The sequence below is a fragment of the Gymnogyps californianus genome, chromosome 24 (assembly GCF_018139145.2).
Source record: "Gymnogyps californianus isolate 813 chromosome 24, ASM1813914v2, whole genome shotgun sequence".
Lineage (NCBI taxonomy): Eukaryota > Metazoa > Chordata > Aves > Accipitriformes > Cathartidae > Gymnogyps > Gymnogyps californianus.
Window position 1 is genome coordinate 4,619,707 of NC_059494.1, and position 16,866 is coordinate 4,636,572.

The 16,866-nt window shown below is 61.7% G+C and overlaps 1 protein-coding gene across 2 annotated transcripts in view; it reads right to left on the reverse strand.

Moving 5' to 3' along the window:
* Positions 1-4,030: 4,030 nt before the first annotated feature.
* Positions 4,031-16,866, reverse strand: part of CSNK1G2 (casein kinase 1 gamma 2) — a 46,057-nt gene continuing 33,221 nt past the window's right edge. Inside the window, exons 3-13 of one of the 2 annotated variants that reach the window (XM_050910542.1) lie at positions 12,112-12,152; positions 11,479-11,548; positions 10,911-11,059; positions 10,165-10,399; positions 9,852-9,937; positions 9,359-9,443; positions 9,104-9,252; positions 8,528-8,611; positions 6,638-6,742; positions 4,769-4,875; positions 4,031-4,186 (exon numbers count right to left, since the gene is read on the reverse strand). In XM_050910542.1, coding sequence (XP_050766499.1) covers positions 4,132-4,186; positions 4,769-4,875; positions 6,638-6,742; positions 8,528-8,611; positions 9,104-9,252; positions 9,359-9,443; positions 9,852-9,937; positions 10,165-10,399; positions 10,911-11,059; positions 11,479-11,548; positions 12,112-12,152 — 1,166 coding nt within the window. In that variant the 3' untranslated portion in view covers positions 4,031-4,131. The remainder of the gene's footprint in view (positions 4,187-4,768; positions 4,876-6,637; positions 6,743-8,527; positions 8,612-9,103; positions 9,253-9,358; positions 9,444-9,851; positions 9,938-10,164; positions 10,400-10,910; positions 11,060-11,478; positions 11,549-12,111; positions 12,153-16,866) is intronic. The other variant, XM_050910543.1, reaches the window with a different exon arrangement.

Genomic DNA, 16,866 nt, shown 5'->3' on the forward strand with positions numbered 1-16,866 from the left:
TAGTACGATTTTGTTCCGCAGAGTCTCTTCCCAACTCCACCCTTCCTGCCGTCACCCCGCAAGGTAGGTCCGGTAGCTTGTCCTGCCGGGGAGGGAGAGGAGTCAAACTCCGAACTACACCTGAGCAACTTCTGTTCTTGCGGCTTTTATGCAGTTTGATGCAATTCGGGCTTTTGTAGATAGATGAATGTAATTCATTGTTGGACATGCCTGTTCCCAAAAGTATGAGACCTTCTGTTGTACCACGTCACCTTCCGAGCAGAGCTGGGACTGTCTCGACTCCAGTGCTATGTTGATGAATGTATCCGATGCTCTCGTTCAGTGTTCACACTCTGCTTTTGGCCAGCTTTGTGATTTGTAAATAGGAAATCAATAAAGACATTCAGGTTGTCTTTACGAAAGTTTCTTCATGATTTGAAGAGAGCTGACGGCCGCCGGTGTCAAAGGGAGGGCGGGGGGGGGGGGAACCTGTGCAGAGCCGGGTCCTGGCCCTTCTCCCCTGGCTGAGGGCGCGAGGTCCGCGGCTTCCCCCTCTGCAGTGCGCGGGACGCCCTGGGCTCCCCGGAGTCCTGAGAGGAAGGCAGGTCGCTGCTTGGGAAGCCCAGACCCTCTGGGAACGAGTCTGCTGTTTCTCAGGGGGAGGCGAGCAGGAGGATGCCGAGTGGGTGTGAGCCCCTCTGCCTGTGTGGCAGATTCGGCCTGTCATTTTATGACTGAATTTCTTTAACCTTGATTGAAGGTTTTTGACAATTAAACACACACTAAAAGCTGCCCCGGCCTTTGCAGGGGTCAGTCAGGGTCTTCGAAAGCAGGGACCTTGCGGTGAGCGAGGTGTGAAGGGCTGTTCCCCTGCCCTGTCTGCGCAGGCAGGGCTGGAAGGCTGTGCTGGGCACGGAGAGGCTGCAAGTGGCGGGTGGTGGAGCAGGGCGAGGGATGGGCTCTGCGGGCCCTTCTGCCCTGAGAGCAGCAGCTGCGCCCCAACACAGCACCTTTCAGCAGCTCCGGGGTGCGTTGCTCAACACCTTGGTGATGAGTCGGGGCTCTGCTCTTAGTGGCTGCCTGGAGGGAGCCCCCGGGCCGTGTCAGAGCGGCCTGGTGAGCATGATTCCCCTGGGCCAGGGGCTGCTGAGGAGGCTGCCCTGCGCCGGGCTGCCGGGAGCTTCCAGCCCTCGGCCAGCCTGTGCTGGAGCACTTTATTGGGGGCAGCGGGGACCTCAGCCTTGCCCCTCTGCTCTCACCCGCCACGTACACATCGGCGCTGTGCTCGAGGCGGCACAAGGTCCTGTGGCCGCGACTGGATCTTGCCTGGCTCAAGCACGATGCCCGTCCTGTCCTTCCTCCTCCTCAGCAGTGAGGCCGAGGGCTCCCCCAGCTCCCGCGCCACCAACTGCCCTCCCGCGCCACCAACTGCCCTCCCGCGCCACCAACTTCCCCACTCATGCCTTTTTACAGGAACATCCACTGGGAGCCCTGGGGAGAGTCCGGCTGGGCAGGGAGATGCCCGGAGCCATTAACCTCCCTGCTGCCTCCCTGACCTCCCCCAGCCTTTCCTCCTCCTGCTGCTTCACATGAAAAAGCGACGAGGGGACGGGTTTTTAGCTCCGTACCGTTCAGCAGCAGGAAAGGCCCGCGCGCAGCCTGCGGCTGGGGAGCCGGCCCTCTGCTAGGGGCGGCCACGGAGGGGCTGAGGCAGCTCCCACCTGGGGACAGGGAACCCGCTGCCGGTCGGACCTCAGATGAAAAGGGGGTGCTGGGCAGTGTCCCCACCCTCAGGGCCATGCAATCACGCGCAGAAGAATGCGTAGGGTTTTAAAGATTTTTTTTTATTTTATTTTTTAATTGTTTTTATTAAAAAAAAAAAAAAGCCCCTAAATTCTATGGCTTCCAGGAAGCATCAGAGAAATTTAAATGCCATTTCTGTACACTTTTGTTTTAAAGCAGTAACTAAACTCGCAATGGAACAAACACCCTCACGTACAATCTCACTATTTGGACTCCTCGCTGGAAGGACAGTAAGTCCGGGGGCCGGGCCGCCGTCCTCGGCTGCCCCCGCAGCCCCGCTCGCAGCTGCCGGCGGCAGAGGGTGCGCAGACGGAGCTGGGCAAATGCCCGCGGCCGCGTCCCTTCCCCTCCACGGCTCCTCTTCGGCCTCCGCTTGGGTTGGTCTGAGGCGATGCTCTCAGAAGGGTCTGCTTCCAGTGAAAATTTAAGGCGATTTTTAAAATTTTTTTTTGTTTGTTTGTTTGCCTCGTTGGGGAAACAAGGTCAAACGTTGCACATCACCCCTCGCCGCGGCCGGGGGACGCAGCAGCAGCCGGGGCTGCCCCGGCTGCCACGGCCTCTCCTGCCCCGCTGCAGCCCAGGAGAAGCCAAAGCCGGGGTCAATCCCGAGCTTCGGAAGAAGAGGGGCCATGGCGCAGTGCCCTCCCCAGGGGCCCCCATGTGCAGCCATGGGTGCCCAGGCAGGGCAGGGTGACCCCCCCACCCACCCTGGGCCGGCGCAGCCCCTCCCGTGATTCGGGGCCTCCAGCCTCCCCCCCCCGGAGACGGTCAGTTTGGACAAATGTTTTTTGGAGCAGTCACAGATGGTCCCATTCCCCCCCCCCCGCCCCCCCCCCCCAAAGCCTCAGCACAGCCTCAACCCCCCTCCTGGGGCAGAACAACAGGGTTTTGGTAAAGATAAGTGTGCCCCCCCCCAAACGTGTCATGCTCAATACACACAACAGCGCACAGGTTCAGTCACGTGGGAAAGCTGCAGTGCCCTGGGGGGTGAGGAACAGGGGGGTGTCTCTGGGTGCGGGGGTGTGGTGTGGGTGTCTCTCTCTGTGTCCGTGTGTTTGTGTGTAAGTTGCAAAAAGTCCAGTTTCCCCTGGCCCCAGGCTCAGGCCTGGCCCCAGGGCAGGCGGGAGGATGCCACGCCAGCAGCTCCGGCAACACCGGTCCACCCCGACGCCCTTCGCTGCCCGGCCGTGCTCACCGCGTGCCTCTGTGCCTGCTCGCAGTGCTGCCCGCCCAGGCCACGGCCCACCCTGCGCCCGCTGCCACCCCAGGGAGCAGCCCCGGGGCCCTCGGGGGCTCTGACACGTGGCAAACGGTCTGTAAAACCAAAGAGGCCGAAAAAACCACTGCCCCGTGGCGCTGCCCCTGCGCCGCTGCAAATACCTAAAGCTGTCGTGGAAACCCAGCCAGCCCTAAGACATCCCAGCGCCAGAGATGAGCCTGCTTTGCTTTTCCTCCGTGCTCTGCCACCTCCCTTCCCCGGTCCCTTTGGTCTCGGCCAGGCAGCCCTGGCAGTGGCCGGGGCAGTCCGGTGCCCGGCTCTCCCTGTCCCCACGTCCCCCCAGCCCCCCGGGAGTCACCGACCTGTTCCTGGCAGGCCCAAACATCGCCTGTATTGCTAGCAAAAGTGCATCGTAAAATGAACTGTAAACGCATTTCCTTCCCCCCCCCCCGGCCCCCGCATGCACCCCAGCACTTCTCACCGTACCGGAGATCGCACCGCTCGTCACCAAAGGCGTTAACGAAGTGGGGGGGGAACCCAACGGGGGACGTGGGGTGGGGGGCCTAAAGGAAGAGCAGAATTCAGTAACACTGAAGGTGACGGTCAAAGACTGACGACTCAGCACTCTGCACCGAGACTCACTTTAAATTAACTTAAGAGACAAAGAAGCAACAGAAAAAAAAAAAAAAAAAATTCCTCCTTAGCCCACTGCTCTCGAAATTGTCTTCTGCTTCTTCTGACAGCGACGGTTCAGAGTCTGTAGAGTTGATCCCCATTTTCAAACTAGTTAGAGACTCAAAAGCAAGTGACGCTGTGGATTTGTTTCGGTTTGTTTCTTTTTTCTTTTTTTTTTTTTTCTCTTTTTGACGGACGCAGGAACTTCAGCGAAGTCGGGCTTGGTTCGAGTAAACGGCCACGCGCTGGGCGAGTGGCGGAGGAAAGGACAAGCAGTTTGGGGAGGCCCCGCTCCCCGCCTGCGCGTGGGGCGCTGGGGGAGGCCGTCCGGCTCGGCCCCCCCCCGTCCCCGTCCAAACCGAGGGGCCGCCGCCGCCGGCTCCGCAGGTCAAGATCCAGCCACGGCCAGAGGGAGAGGAGCCATCGCACACGCCGCTCCACCCGGCCCCGCCAGCTCACTTGCGACGCTTGGTGGTTTTCCTCTTCCTTCTCTTGAAGAAACAGCAGCACCTGGGGACAGAGGGGACCCCGTCAGCGCCCGGGCCTGGACACGGACGGACTCAGCAGCCCCGTGGTCAGGGCAGAGCCGGTGGCGGGGATAGAAACCCCTTGGGATCTTGGTGCGCAGAGCTGTTCCGGGAAGTGTCCCCGGTACATGGCAGGGGCTGGAGCGGGAGCACCGCGATGGCCACGTCAAATGATACCTGCCACAGCAAGTGACACCGACCAGGGCAAGTGACGCTGGCCACGGCATGCAATGCCAGCCACGGCAAACGCCAGTGGCCAGAGCCGGGGCCAGGCAGGGTTTCCCAGAGAAGGAATGGCCCTGGACCCGTGCATGCCCCTCTGCGCTGGCTTTGGGGAGGACTCGTGAGCCTCGGGGCCGGGCAGGGTGAGGTGGGAAGGGGCCAGGGGTGGCGGTGACCCTGCAGGGACACCCCTCGTGGGGTGCCAGGGAAGAGCGGTAGTTACTCGCTCTAGAGCTGGGCTGTTCCTCCCCGGAGGGACTGGACAAGGCATCGCAGGGCAGCTGCCAAAACCCGCGTCCATCCCGGCCCCGGCGAGAGGGAGGCAGCGGGGCTGTGTCCTTACTTTGTATCGTCTGTCACCTCCACCTCGGTGGGGGCTGTGATGGGGGCGTTCGAATGTCCTGCCGTCGGGTCGTCCGTGTTCAGCTCTCCGTTGGTGGAGCTCATCACCTGGGGAGAGGCGAGCGTCAGCGCGGGGCAGCCCGCGGGGCACGGGCCGGTCCTGAGCCTCGTCCCCTGCCCCGCGGCAGCTGCATTCCGGAGAGGTGCGGCCCCAGGAGGCGGCACAGCCCCCCCGGCCCTGCGCAAGCCGGGAGCACCGGGGTCCCCACGCAGGGCAGCAGGACGGTGCCCTCGCCCAGACAGCGGTGCTCGGCCTCGGTGCTGAGCACTCCCAAGCAGCCCCATCGCACAGAGGGGTTTGATCCCCTCGGTGTCTCTGGGAGGATCCCGGCTCCTGGGAACCCCTGCACACCCCGCCGGGAGAGGGGCTTGCTGGCAGCCAGCTCCAACGTGCCCGGGAAACATGGCCCCACGAAGCTGTTTTAGCTCCAAGGAGACCCTGCCATGGCCGAGCAACTGGACACAGCTCTTGCTTCCCAGCCCCAACACCACTGGGCCCTGCGGGACTCAGCCCAGCACCCACCCTGTGGGCTCCCGCCGGCCTCGAGGTGCCCCTGAGCTCCCGCCCGCTCGCCGGGGCAGCGGGGCCGTGCGCGGTGCCAGGGCCGGGAGGAGATCCAAGTCACCAAAGCAAGGACGGGGTTGGCATAGGCAACTGGGACTTGCCTGAAACCCCCTCCTGCGCCCGCTGCCCCCAGGCAAAGCCAGGAGCTCCCTGGGGATGCACAGGCCAAAGGATTGCCAAGCTGCTCGTCCCCGGCGAGGAGTCTCGGCCTTACCCAGACTCGTGGAGGAGCTGCCATCCGACAGCCACAGTGCCCAGCTGGCAGGGCTACGTCAGGCTACAGCCCCCCGAAACAAGCCCGGAGACCCTTGTGCATCACCAACACCCCCCTGCAGTGCCGGGCGCAGGCAGAGGACGCGGGGAGAGGTTTGCAGAGCGAGAGCAGGGAGCAGCCGCCGTGGCAGGGAGAGGACGTGTACGGGAGGAGTGGGGCAGAGCGCAAGCTGGCCCCACGGTCTGCCATGGCCCTGCGACGGCAGCGGCGGGAGCCAGGCCCAAGCCTGGAGATTCACCGCGGAGCAGCAGGAATGAGCAGCAGCGGCGGGGAAAGAAGCAGAGACGGAGGAAGCAGCGCAGATCCAGCCGGGGGGGACACCCATCATGGATGCCCCACCATCCGCGCGGGCTGGACCCCACCAGCCCAAGAGGGGCCGAGCGGCAGAGGGCAGAAGGCTGCGAGGGCAGCGAGCACGGGGCCGACGGCGCAAGTGCAGGACCGAGGCGGGGAGACGAGGCCGAGGACTGCCGAGGGAAAGGGAGGAGAAGCAGGTCTCGAAGCCGTTGCTCCAGTCAAGGAGGCGCAGGGAAGTCCCCACATAGGATAAGGTCACGTTGTCCGGCACTGCTGGGACGAGCAGCACTGGGGGCAGAGCCCGATGCCCACCCGGTTGCTCGTGCCACTGCATGGCACAGAGCCAGCGCTTCATCCATCTCTAACCACCCTCCGAGTCCCACGGGCAGCACCAAGGGAGCCCGGCAGCCCCCGGGAAGCAGCGCCAGCCTCGTCTGCGAGCCGTGAGCATCACGCACCACAGGGACAGGGCAGCACGTGTTGCAGCCTAGGCAAGACCCTGGGCATGCGTGGCCCCGATGCCACCCCAGGGCGGGGGAGCGGGGCTGATCCCCTGGCAGGGCCGGCAGACACACGTCGGCCTGTGCCCGGCTGTGTGGGCAGGTCACGTTGGCGCAGGTTGGCTCTGCTCCCTCCCGCGCCCGCCCCTGCCCTCGGCGCGTGGTTGCATGTACCTGGACGGACCCCCCGAGCCTGCCGGCTGCCAGGTGAGCTCCCAAAGGCTCCTCGGCAGGCTGCCCACCGGCCTGAGGATCCCACAACTCCGTCCCCTCGGGCGGCTGCTCGCGACAGGCAGGAGGAACAGAATGAAAAGAAACAAAAGAAAAGAAAAGAGGAAGAATGGGGAAGAGAAGGGAGAGGTGGAGGGAAGGGGCAGGGAGAAGAGTGGCAAAGGGAGTCGAGAAAATAAGACATGCAAAAGCAAAAACATGACCGGAGCAGCTCGAGTTTGTGATTGCGGAGGGCACTCGCGCAGCACCGTCCTGGCGGCTCCCCACAGCGGTCCCTGCGGTGACACCGTGGGTCTGCATCCTCCCTGCCACGTACACGCACGCACGCACCCCCCAGCAATGGAGCTGGGCTCTGGGCATGTCCTCTCCGGGCAGCTGAGGGCACGCTGCCCTGTGGAGCACGGCCAGCCCCACGCAGGGCCAGCCGCTGCATTTCGGAGCGGGCTGGGACAGCAGTGCCGCTCACTGCATGGGGAGAGGCAGCCGGGCCAAGGCGACGCTGCCGGCCACTCTCCTGCGAGCGCAACGTTCCGAGGCCGACACAGATCTTTGCGGGGCGACTGCGAGGAAGCGAGCTGTGATACTCCTCGAGGGCACGGGCTCTTCAGCTATCCCACAGCGGGGGGAGCACCCCGCTGCCAAACCCTCACCACCGTAAGCATGGCACAGCCCCACAGCTGCATCCCCCGATTGGAAACTGCTCCCACGCTGTGAGAGTTTTGTGCTTTGCTTTTCCCACTGCTCTCGAGAAGGGATGTCAAACACGGTATTTCTCAGATGCTGGAGACAGAGAGCAGACCTTACTGGGAGCAAGTTCCCAGGAACAAGACAGAGGCGCTTTGAAGACATCGCCCTCTCCCTAAGGAAGCACTGCCCAGCCACCAGCCAGTGAGAGCCAGGGCTGTCCCTGGCTCGCCGTGCTCGGCCAGGAGCAGCAAGGGACACTGCTGGGCTGATACGTGGGTGAGGGAGGACAAGGTGCTGCACCCTCGGCTCCAGCCTTTTTGCAGGTGCTCTGCTCCCTGTCGAGGTTTAAGGCAAGAGGACGAGGGTCTGTACAGGACTGCTGAGGAAATGCGTGAGGTTCGCTCTTGATGGCAGCAGTCCCAAAGCCGTGTTTCCTGCACCAGGGTAGGGCAGACCACGGCACTGGAGAAGGGCCGGGCAGCCCAGCCCTTTCCCACAGCGACCCAGGCAGGGAGCTGCCTGCACAGCTCTGCCTGTTTCCCTGCCCCGGGCTGCTCCCAGCTCAGCTCCATGTGCCCTGCCGGTTCCCAGGGCGAAGCCAGCCCCTCTCTCCAGCACAGGGCCACAACACGCTGCCAAGCTGCCCCACGAATCCCCCGCCAAGGCCCAGGCAGTCCCCTCCCTTGTCCCGTGTCCCTGTCCCCCTGATGAAAGTGGCACCATGAACAGAGCAACAAGTTACCCCCGTGGGGACGCGGCACCGGGGACATCATCCTTAGCGCAAGGTGGCTCAGCCTGTACCGTACCCACACCCACCAGCCAGCACCAAACCCTGCAGCTTGCCGGCTGAAGCCCAGGCCTGGCGCTCGCCCGCCATGCTACAGCCTGCCACGGCTGCTTCCTCCCGCTTCTGCCAGGCTGCCTGGCCCCAGGGACACTGCCCTGGTCCCCTCGCTAGCCACAGACCCAGATCTGCAGGGAGGAAGCCCTCCCACAGACGGCACTGGGGGGGAAAAAAAGATGCTCCAGTCCCTGCCTCCATCCAGAGGCCCCGCTGGGCTCTGTGAGTCTGTGGAGCAGAAGCCTGAGCTGCGCACGACCACGACCGCAGTCCCGTGCCCCAGCCGGGGCAGCGCCGCCGCTCACCTGGTGTTTGGTGTGTGGCTGTGCTTTGTCTCTGTTCGGGGGCTGCACCTGCACCTCGCTGTGCATCGTGCCGATGGGGGTGGGCTAGGGACACGACAAGGACAACATCAGCCGCAGCACAGCAGCCCTCCCGCCGCCCCCACGCTCCCTGATCCAACCTCTGGCCAAACACGCAAAACACCCCAGCATCGGGGCCTGATCCCAGCCCGCACCCCCGCCCCAGCAGCACCACGCTTGGTGTGTGCCTGCAGCGAGCCCTGGAGGGTGCCCGTAGCAGAAAGCGAGGTGCCAACTCGACTGCTGGGTTCCTCTTAGCTCCAGGAGCCTCAAATTTCTGTGTCACAGCTTTAACTCATCAGCACGACAGCTCCAGCTTGGAGCTGGCTGCTGGTGTCTGGTGAGGACTGGTGGAGCTGATCTCTCGGGCACGGATGTGCGTGGCAGGGACAACTGCCAGCCTGCATCCTCCCTGGCTGCTGCCGCAGACCACGCTGACTCCCCACCACGCTGCCCACCGCCCCCCGGGCGCCCTGGGGCCCAGCACTCTCTGCCCGACCCCGCTCCCTCGCCACTCACCAGCGGTTTCCCTGCCCAGTCATATTCATAGTCGAACACGTAACCATTCCTCTCGAACAAGTCTGTGAAAAGCTTCCGCAGGTAGTCGTAGTCAGGCTTCTCAAAGAAATCCAGCCGCCGCACGTAGCGCAAGTATGTGGCCATCTCCTCTGCGGGGACAGAGTGGGCTCAGTTGGGGCAGGGGGACAAGATGCCAGGCCAGCGGGCTCTGGGGCCAGGCTGGGGCCAGGGACAGGCCATGCAGAGTGCCCTCACCTGGGAAGTTCTCACAGAGCACCTCCACTGGAGTGGCTCTTTTGGTGTCACCGATCTTCTGATACCTCTCCTTTAGCGTGTCAGCCTGGCAGAGACAAGGAGCAGGTCAGCATGAGGGTCAGGCACGTCCCCGGAGAGGGGAAGGCACTGGGTGCCGTCAGACCACGAACGGTTCCAGGTAACAGCAACAGCTCATTCCCAGGGAATCCCCTCACCCAGGGCAGGTCTGGAGGACGAACACCAGGGACTGCGGTTCCAGGACAGCCACTGTGAGAGCAGCTGGGATACCCACAAAGCAGGGAGACACAAAGAGGGGGACACCTACAGCTGCTCAGCACAGCAAGGGCCTGGCACAGAGCTCAGAGCAGGGTGCCAACCCTCCAGCATCCCGGGGGCCAAAGCTTCCCCCCTGCCTCCCTGATGCTGCCCATGCCAGGGCAGAGCCAGACCCACAGGGCAGCTGTGCCCAGGGACAGCGGGAGCAGGCAGTTACCTTGAGGCCTTGCCAAGGAAGGCTCCCACGGAGGAAGTACATAAACATGTGCCCTAATGCTTCCAGGTCGTCCCTGCGGCTTTGTTCTGCATGGAGAAGAAAAGACATGGGCACGTTCCCACTACAGCCACCGTCCCTGTCCCCGCCAGACCCTGCAGCACCCCAAGTCCCCTGCCAAATATCCCAGGCTGAAGAGCAGGAGAGGCAGTTTGTCCCCAGCCCCACCTCTGGTAGCGGGAAGCTCGCACCCTGCAGTCCACTTCCCTCTCCCTTTCAGCCAAGAGGAAGGGCCGGCCGCACGGTGCGCACACACCTTTCCCGAGGTGGGTGTTGATGCTCATGTAGCGTGCTGTCCCTGTCAGGCTCTTGTGCTCTCGGTAGGGGATGTGTTTTTTGGTCTCGGGGTCAATATACTCTTTGGCCAGGCCAAAATCGATGATGTGGATGGTGTGCTGCCGCTTGCTGCCCGGCCGCCCCACCAGAAAGTTCTCTGGCTTGACGTCTCTGTAGATCAGGCTTTTGGTGTGGACATACTCCATCCGTGTGATCTGGGGGCAGAAGGAGGTGTCAGCACCACGGCAGAGATGCATCGTGCGTCCCGCACGCCTCCCCGCACCCTCCTCCCCTGGGCCTGACTCTGTTCTGATTGCCTCGTCCCCAGCCAGCAACCCTGCTCCCCTCAGCCTGTACATCGCCCTGGGTCAAAAGGACGAGCACAACAGGTCCTCCAGCCCTGGGAGACAACCTCAGTCCGGCCGCATCTCGGACACACAGGGAGAGACGCTGGTTTGTGCTGCGTGGGCATGAGGGAGAGCCCTCCTACATCAGGGAGAGGGTGAGGTATGGAGGGAGGCGGTCTGGGATGTGCCAGCAGGCAGTGTCTCCTGCGGCCTGCCGGGCGCTTGCTCACCCCTCCTTCCCCTCTCCTTCCCTGCAGGGTCCCCACGCAGCCTGACTACCGTGCCCACGCATCACCCTGCTCCCCCGGGGCGGTCTGCGGCCAGGCGGGCCGGGGCGAGCCATGCGGAGCCGCAGGCGAGGCGGAGGTGCTGTGCTCACCAGCTGGATCGCGATCATCAGGACGGTTTTGAGCGTGAAGGTCCGATCACACAGATCAAAGAGATCTTCTAGGCTAGGTCCTAGCAGCTCCAACACCATGGCATTGTACTTCCCGCAGGGGCCAAAGTAGTAAACCTGAGGAATTCCTTCTGCAAGAGAGGGAGCAGGGGCTGTCAGGGGTTGCAACAGGGCTGAGCAGCACACGGCCATGCTGTCACGGCCGTGCCATTGCTGGAGTTGGGACAGGGGGCTGCAGATGGGGGGATGTCTCTGCATTGCCCTCCCTCTGCGCTGCAGACAGCCCGGCTCTGCTCTTGGCAGGAGGGCGAAGGAGGCAGCTCCATCTGCATCCCTGACTCTGCTGCGGGGGAGGTGGGGGGAAAGAACTAAATAAAAAGGGATCAAAGATTGGACGTGGCTCTGTGTAAAATCGGCCTCTCCCACCCGAGCAGATGGGGAGGAGTTGCTCAGGCCGGGGAGCGAAGTTGCAGAGTCACATTTATAGGAAGCCTCCCTTTCCTAGCAGTGTCGCCCGGGCAGCCCGCGACAGCTCAGCCTGGCCCCATACCTGCATTGCCGAGCTGTTTGTAGAACCGATACTCCAGGTGCAGCTGGGGGGCCCGGGATTTTATGGGTTCCTTGGAGGAGAGAAGGAGAACAGTTAAGGCTGTTGTAGGGAGCAGGATGTTAGGGAGGTCTGAGTGTCAGACACCTCCTTCACATGCTGGCAGCAGCTGGACTGAGAGCATTTGGGGTTGAGAAAAACTGGTATAAAATGGAGATGAAGCCTCAGGGGACGATGAGAGAAAACCAGCCCATATGGGAGCCAGATCCACCCCCTCCAGAGAGATCCGGGTGCTGGGTTAGACATTAACGGGAGCAGGTATCAGTGGGGACCACCCTCCCCCGCAGGTCTCTCTGCCACTGCCACCAGCTGAGCGCAGTACAGGCCACAGGGAGGTCCTGGAGAAGCAAAGACCCAGCTCTTCTCTCCCCGGGCCCAGATCACCCCACCTGCAATGACGCGCGTTGCTTTGCCTGCCCTCAATTCCTAGCAGTGAGCACAGCTCCCCTGCGCACCCACCCATCCATCACCTATCGCAACCCACTCGGCTTGACCCGCTCTAACAACCTGGGGAGGGTGAACAATCTCCTTCCCAGGTGGCCTGAACATCACCCCCCTGCCCACGGAGGGACTCACCAATTTGATAGCTACGTATTCGTTTGTGTAGAGGTTCTTTCCTGCAGGGAGAAACACAAAAAAGGCAATTGAAAGCAAGTAAGCCTTTGCATTAACCCTACATCACACCCGCCCGCAGTCCCTGAGGGCTCCTGGGCTGCAGAATGTCCAGAACAGGTTCGGCAGCTCCCACAACACATAAACAGGCCTCAAGGCGTGAGCGGGAGCAGGAACCCACAGTGGGAAGTTGCAACACGCCTGTTAATTACCCCCAGATGGGGTAAGTGGATTCCTCTGGGATGGGCAGGCTGCTGAGGGGCCGGAGCCAAGTCTGCTGGGAGGGGGCAGCGTCCCAGTCCAGGCCTGCAGAGATGTGACTGGCCAAGGCAGGAACAAGGCTGGGACTTGCTGTTTCTCCCAGCCACAGCCCTGCATGGAGAGGGGCCGCCCTGCTCTGGGAGGGCTGTCCAGAGTCGGGGGATGCTGCTTTGTGGGCAGCAGGACCACGCAGAGGGTGGCAGGGAGGAAGGACCCCCAAGAGCACTGGGGCAGCTTGAGGCACTGCAGCTGGCAGTGGTTTGAAGACACCGCAGGTAGGTGGAAATCCCTTCCTCAGGGCTGGGGTCACTCCTGGGGACGGCACGTGTGTGTGTATGTGTGTGCATGCACACACGTGCGGCTCAACCTCATCCTTTGGGATGCTCTCACCCACCCGAGGGTGCAGCGGAATCCAGGAGCAGACCCATGGCACAGCCCACGCTGTACGAGGAGCGGAAGGCACCGATGTGCTGCGAGAGGGCCAGACGACTGCCTCCAAGTGCCCAGGAGAGCTGAAAGGGCAGCCATGCCACCCCAAAACCCTGTAAATGACTTCCTAGAGAGCTCAGCACCTTCACGGGAGTTTTCACACCTGTAACTACAGAAAGGTTGAACTAACGGTGTCTGCACATCACCTTGCTCACCCCAGAGAGCCAGGAGGGCATGAGGAAGGTGTTAGGCCTGGGAAGCGTCAGTACAACCTCTGCCAAAGTCCATAAAGGCAAAGATTAAAGAAGTTTGCAGAAATATCTGGGTGCCCCTTCTGCCAGAGCCCCTCAGGACACTGGGGAGATGGGAGTTAACCGCAGCAGGTTCCCTTCCACAGCACGCAGAGCCAGTAGACACGCGATCCCACTGCCTGGCATGTGTGTATCTGATGGAGCTGCATCTGTCTCCTCGGATTTTCTCCAAGCAATTTGCTCAGGGAACAAGCTCCTCCTGGCATAAGATTTCATCTGCTTCGACTGCTGCTCTCCACCTGAAGCAGCAATAAATCCTCGCTGAGTGACATCAGAGCCAGCTGCTGAGCGCCAGAGTCAGCGGCAGGATTACGGGAAGAGGGATGAATGGGAGATATTAATGGAGCGGCTCCTCCCAGGGACGAGCTCTGCAGCCAAGGAGGGGCTCAGTCCTGCTGCCTCACTGACCCTCTCCCATCCCAGGGGACCTCTGCCAAGCCACTTTGTCTCCTGCCTCTGCAAAACCAAATCCCTTCACAGCGATTAGGAAGTAGGTGATTTGGGAGGGAGGAACGTCTGGCTAACAAGCCTATGCCAGACCCAGGGTTTTTGGCCACTCATGGACTGACATTTCCTGAGGAGGAGGTGGGACATCCCCCAGACCCCGTGCATGGCTCCAGAGAGCTCAAGGAAACCCTCAGTTCATTGGGAACTTGACTGAGGCAGGGAAGAACTGAAATCTCAATGGAACCCAGTGCAGCTCCCTCGCCCCCGCCATGAGCAGTTACCTCCCAATGACTTAACGGGGAGAGAAGGCAGCAAGCCGGCAGGGAGGAGAAGCGTGTGCAGGCAGCTTATCTTCCATGCACCAGGACCTCTGTGTTTTGCAAACAATTGCAAGGGAGAGCAAAACAGCCCCACGTGTCGGCTGGGATGCAGGGCAGGCAGAGCCCAGCCAGGCAGGCATGGCCCTGCCAGCGACAACAGCACAGGGTCCCCACGTGCTCCCTGGCGAAGGTGGACTCCGGCCTCAGGGCCGTACAGTTTAGTCCAAAAAAATCACTGCTGCCTTCAAGGCAGTAACATGCAATCAGAAAACTCACAGCTGGATTTACCCTGAGGTTAGGCTGGGTCTGAAGAGGGAAAAAAAAACCCACGGCAGGATACCTGCCACCCTGCCAGAGGGGCACTGCAAAACCGGCCCAGCACAGCAGGGAGGAAGAAAGGAAGGAGGCAGGAGCATCCCCAGCAGGACTGTGCTTGGAGAAGTCCACCCTGTCCCTGTTACGTGGCATCTGTCCTGTCCCCAGCACGCTGGCCCTCCCGTGGCTCGCTGGCACAGAAAGCTACCCGCAAAAATGCTCTGGGAGCTGGCAGCCCTCTCCCAGCCCAAGAAACGAGTCCAAATCATTTGATATCCCCATGGTTCATCCCTTCCTGTAATGCTTGGAGGGCTTGGACAAAGCTGATAGAAAAGATGGGGGAGCAGAGAAAGCACAGACCATTGCTGCTATCTAACCATCACCATCCTCTTCCCCTTCCCTGATAAAAAAAAGTGTGAAGAGCAGGCCTATCATAAGGGGAAAAAAAAGCAACAGGAAAGAAAAAGCGAAAGAGCAAGGAGGGCTGTGGGGTCCTTCCCCCAGCAGGGCCCAGCCCATGCCGGGGAACTCCCCGCTCCAGCTCCTGGAGCAGCTTGCACGGCAGCCCCCACGCTGCCCGCTCTGCCGAGTGCTCACTAACGATGATAACTTTAACACTTAAAACGTGCTGGAGTCCATGGACCGCCCCGGGGAGGACTCAAGCAGGCAGTGCTGCAGAATTCATAGAAGAAAAGGTGCTTTTGAAAGAAAAAAAAAAAAAAAGAGAAAAGCGGCAAGATGGGCAGCAGAAAGCAAATATTTGCGTTCGCAGAGAGGCCTTTGCCCTGCTCAGTGCTGGCGGCGCCTCTGAATCCAGCTGCCAGCACCTGCAAGATGCGGCATGTCCGATCAGAGCCGAGCCAATGCCACCCATCGGAGGCGGCGGCCAGACCCGGGGTCCGTATCATATTTAAAAGCCGGACACAGCTTTCTCCTAACCCTGTGCTAACACCCAAATCGTCCCCCTCCCGAAGGCAGGTTTGGCAGCAGCAGGGTCCGGCACCTGCTCCGGCACATCACGGCGGCCCGAGGAGGAGCCGGGCTCTGCGCCGGGCTCCCAACCGGGTCCCCATCCAAGTGGCTTCCCCCAGCGCTGCCCCTCGGTCATGGCACAGCACGGGCACAGCACTGCACTGACCACGCTGGGAGCCTCTGCGCTATGGCCCTGCCTGCAGCAGGAGCACGGAGTTGCGCCTGGGCGCTGGGACCGGCAATTTGGCTTCTCTGGTCCCCAGGCGATGCAGTCGAGGAGTGCAGGAGAAGGCAGTTCTGTGCGAAGGCAGCCGGGCACCGGCCCAGCACTGCAAGCACCGCAGCCCCAACAACACAAGCTGCATCAGTCCAAGCAATGACAGTTCCTTGGAGCACTGGGTTTTAATACCATCGGGGGGGAAAGAAAAAGTTATTTTAGAGTTTGACCTTCCTCTAGAGGAGGTTCTGAAAGACCAACAGGAAAAACAAGCAAGAGCCATTAGCAAGGGAGGCAAGAGGCACAGTTAGCAGGCAAGTGCGTGGGCTCTTCTCTCCCACAGCCTACTCCAAGGATGCCCGTGAGCTGCCTCCAGCGCGTGGTGGGTCTGCAGCTCCAACCAGCGAGCCGCCTTTTAGAGGTGGCTGAGCCCTTTGCCATACGTGCACATGTACGGAGGTCTCTGCAGAGCCAAAGACAGGAGGGTGTCACGTGCAGTGTGCTGACCCCAGCCCGCATTTTCTGAAGGTACCTGAGAAGTAACCCCCGCGAGTACCCGGGAGGCTGCAGGCCAGGGGTGAGAGCCACAGCTCAAGAGAGCTTGGGAATGTCCCCAGCACTCACACGTGACCATTCAGCTGGGACACGGCCCCAGCCCAGCAGTAGTAGTGACCCGCTGCTGGCTCATGCACTGCACAAGGACCCACCCGCCCGTTTTCTTCCCTCCAAAATGCTGGTTTTACTTTTTAAAAATAAGTTAATTTCCAGCCGCTGTGTTTCCAAGCTACCATTAGAAATGAATGCACCAGGTTGGGGCAGAGGGGTGAGCACAGGAAAGCTGCAAAAAGCACATTTGCAGAAGTTCATTGCAGGAAGAACAGAAGCAGCAGCCTCCGCCGGGTCCCAGTCGCTCCCTGCACCCCGCTCCCAGGCTGAGGCTGCCCCAGGGCAGCTCTGCGGCACAGCCTTACCAGAGCACTGGCCTTGGGCCAGGCTCAGGAGGGGGCCGTCAGGGAGCCCCCTGCCCGGGCAGCATGGCAGGACAAACAGCAGCTCCCAGCTCCAAAGCACGGCTCCGAAGCAGCCCAGCACCAGGCAGAGCTCACAGAAGGGGGCTTGCAAACTACCCAGGTGCTTTGGGCTCATTTTTGACCTTTCTGGTTAATGTTTGGGTTTTCCTCCTCTCCCCCTATCCCAGCCCACCCCAAAGCACCACCAAGGAGCTGCTAAGAGGGGCCTGCTCCAACAAACCCTCACTGCGAGCAGTATGTGCTGGCCTCGCTCCCGGGGCGCAGGGAGCTGGCAGAGGCAGTGGGCTGCAGGCTCCCGCCGCTCGGCCATAGCCTGGTGCCAGGGCACACGAGCCACCAGCCACGCTCCGGTCAGCCCTGCTGCCACCAGCTTCCTCCTGGCCTTGTGTTTCAGAGGGCAGCATCCAGCCCTGGCA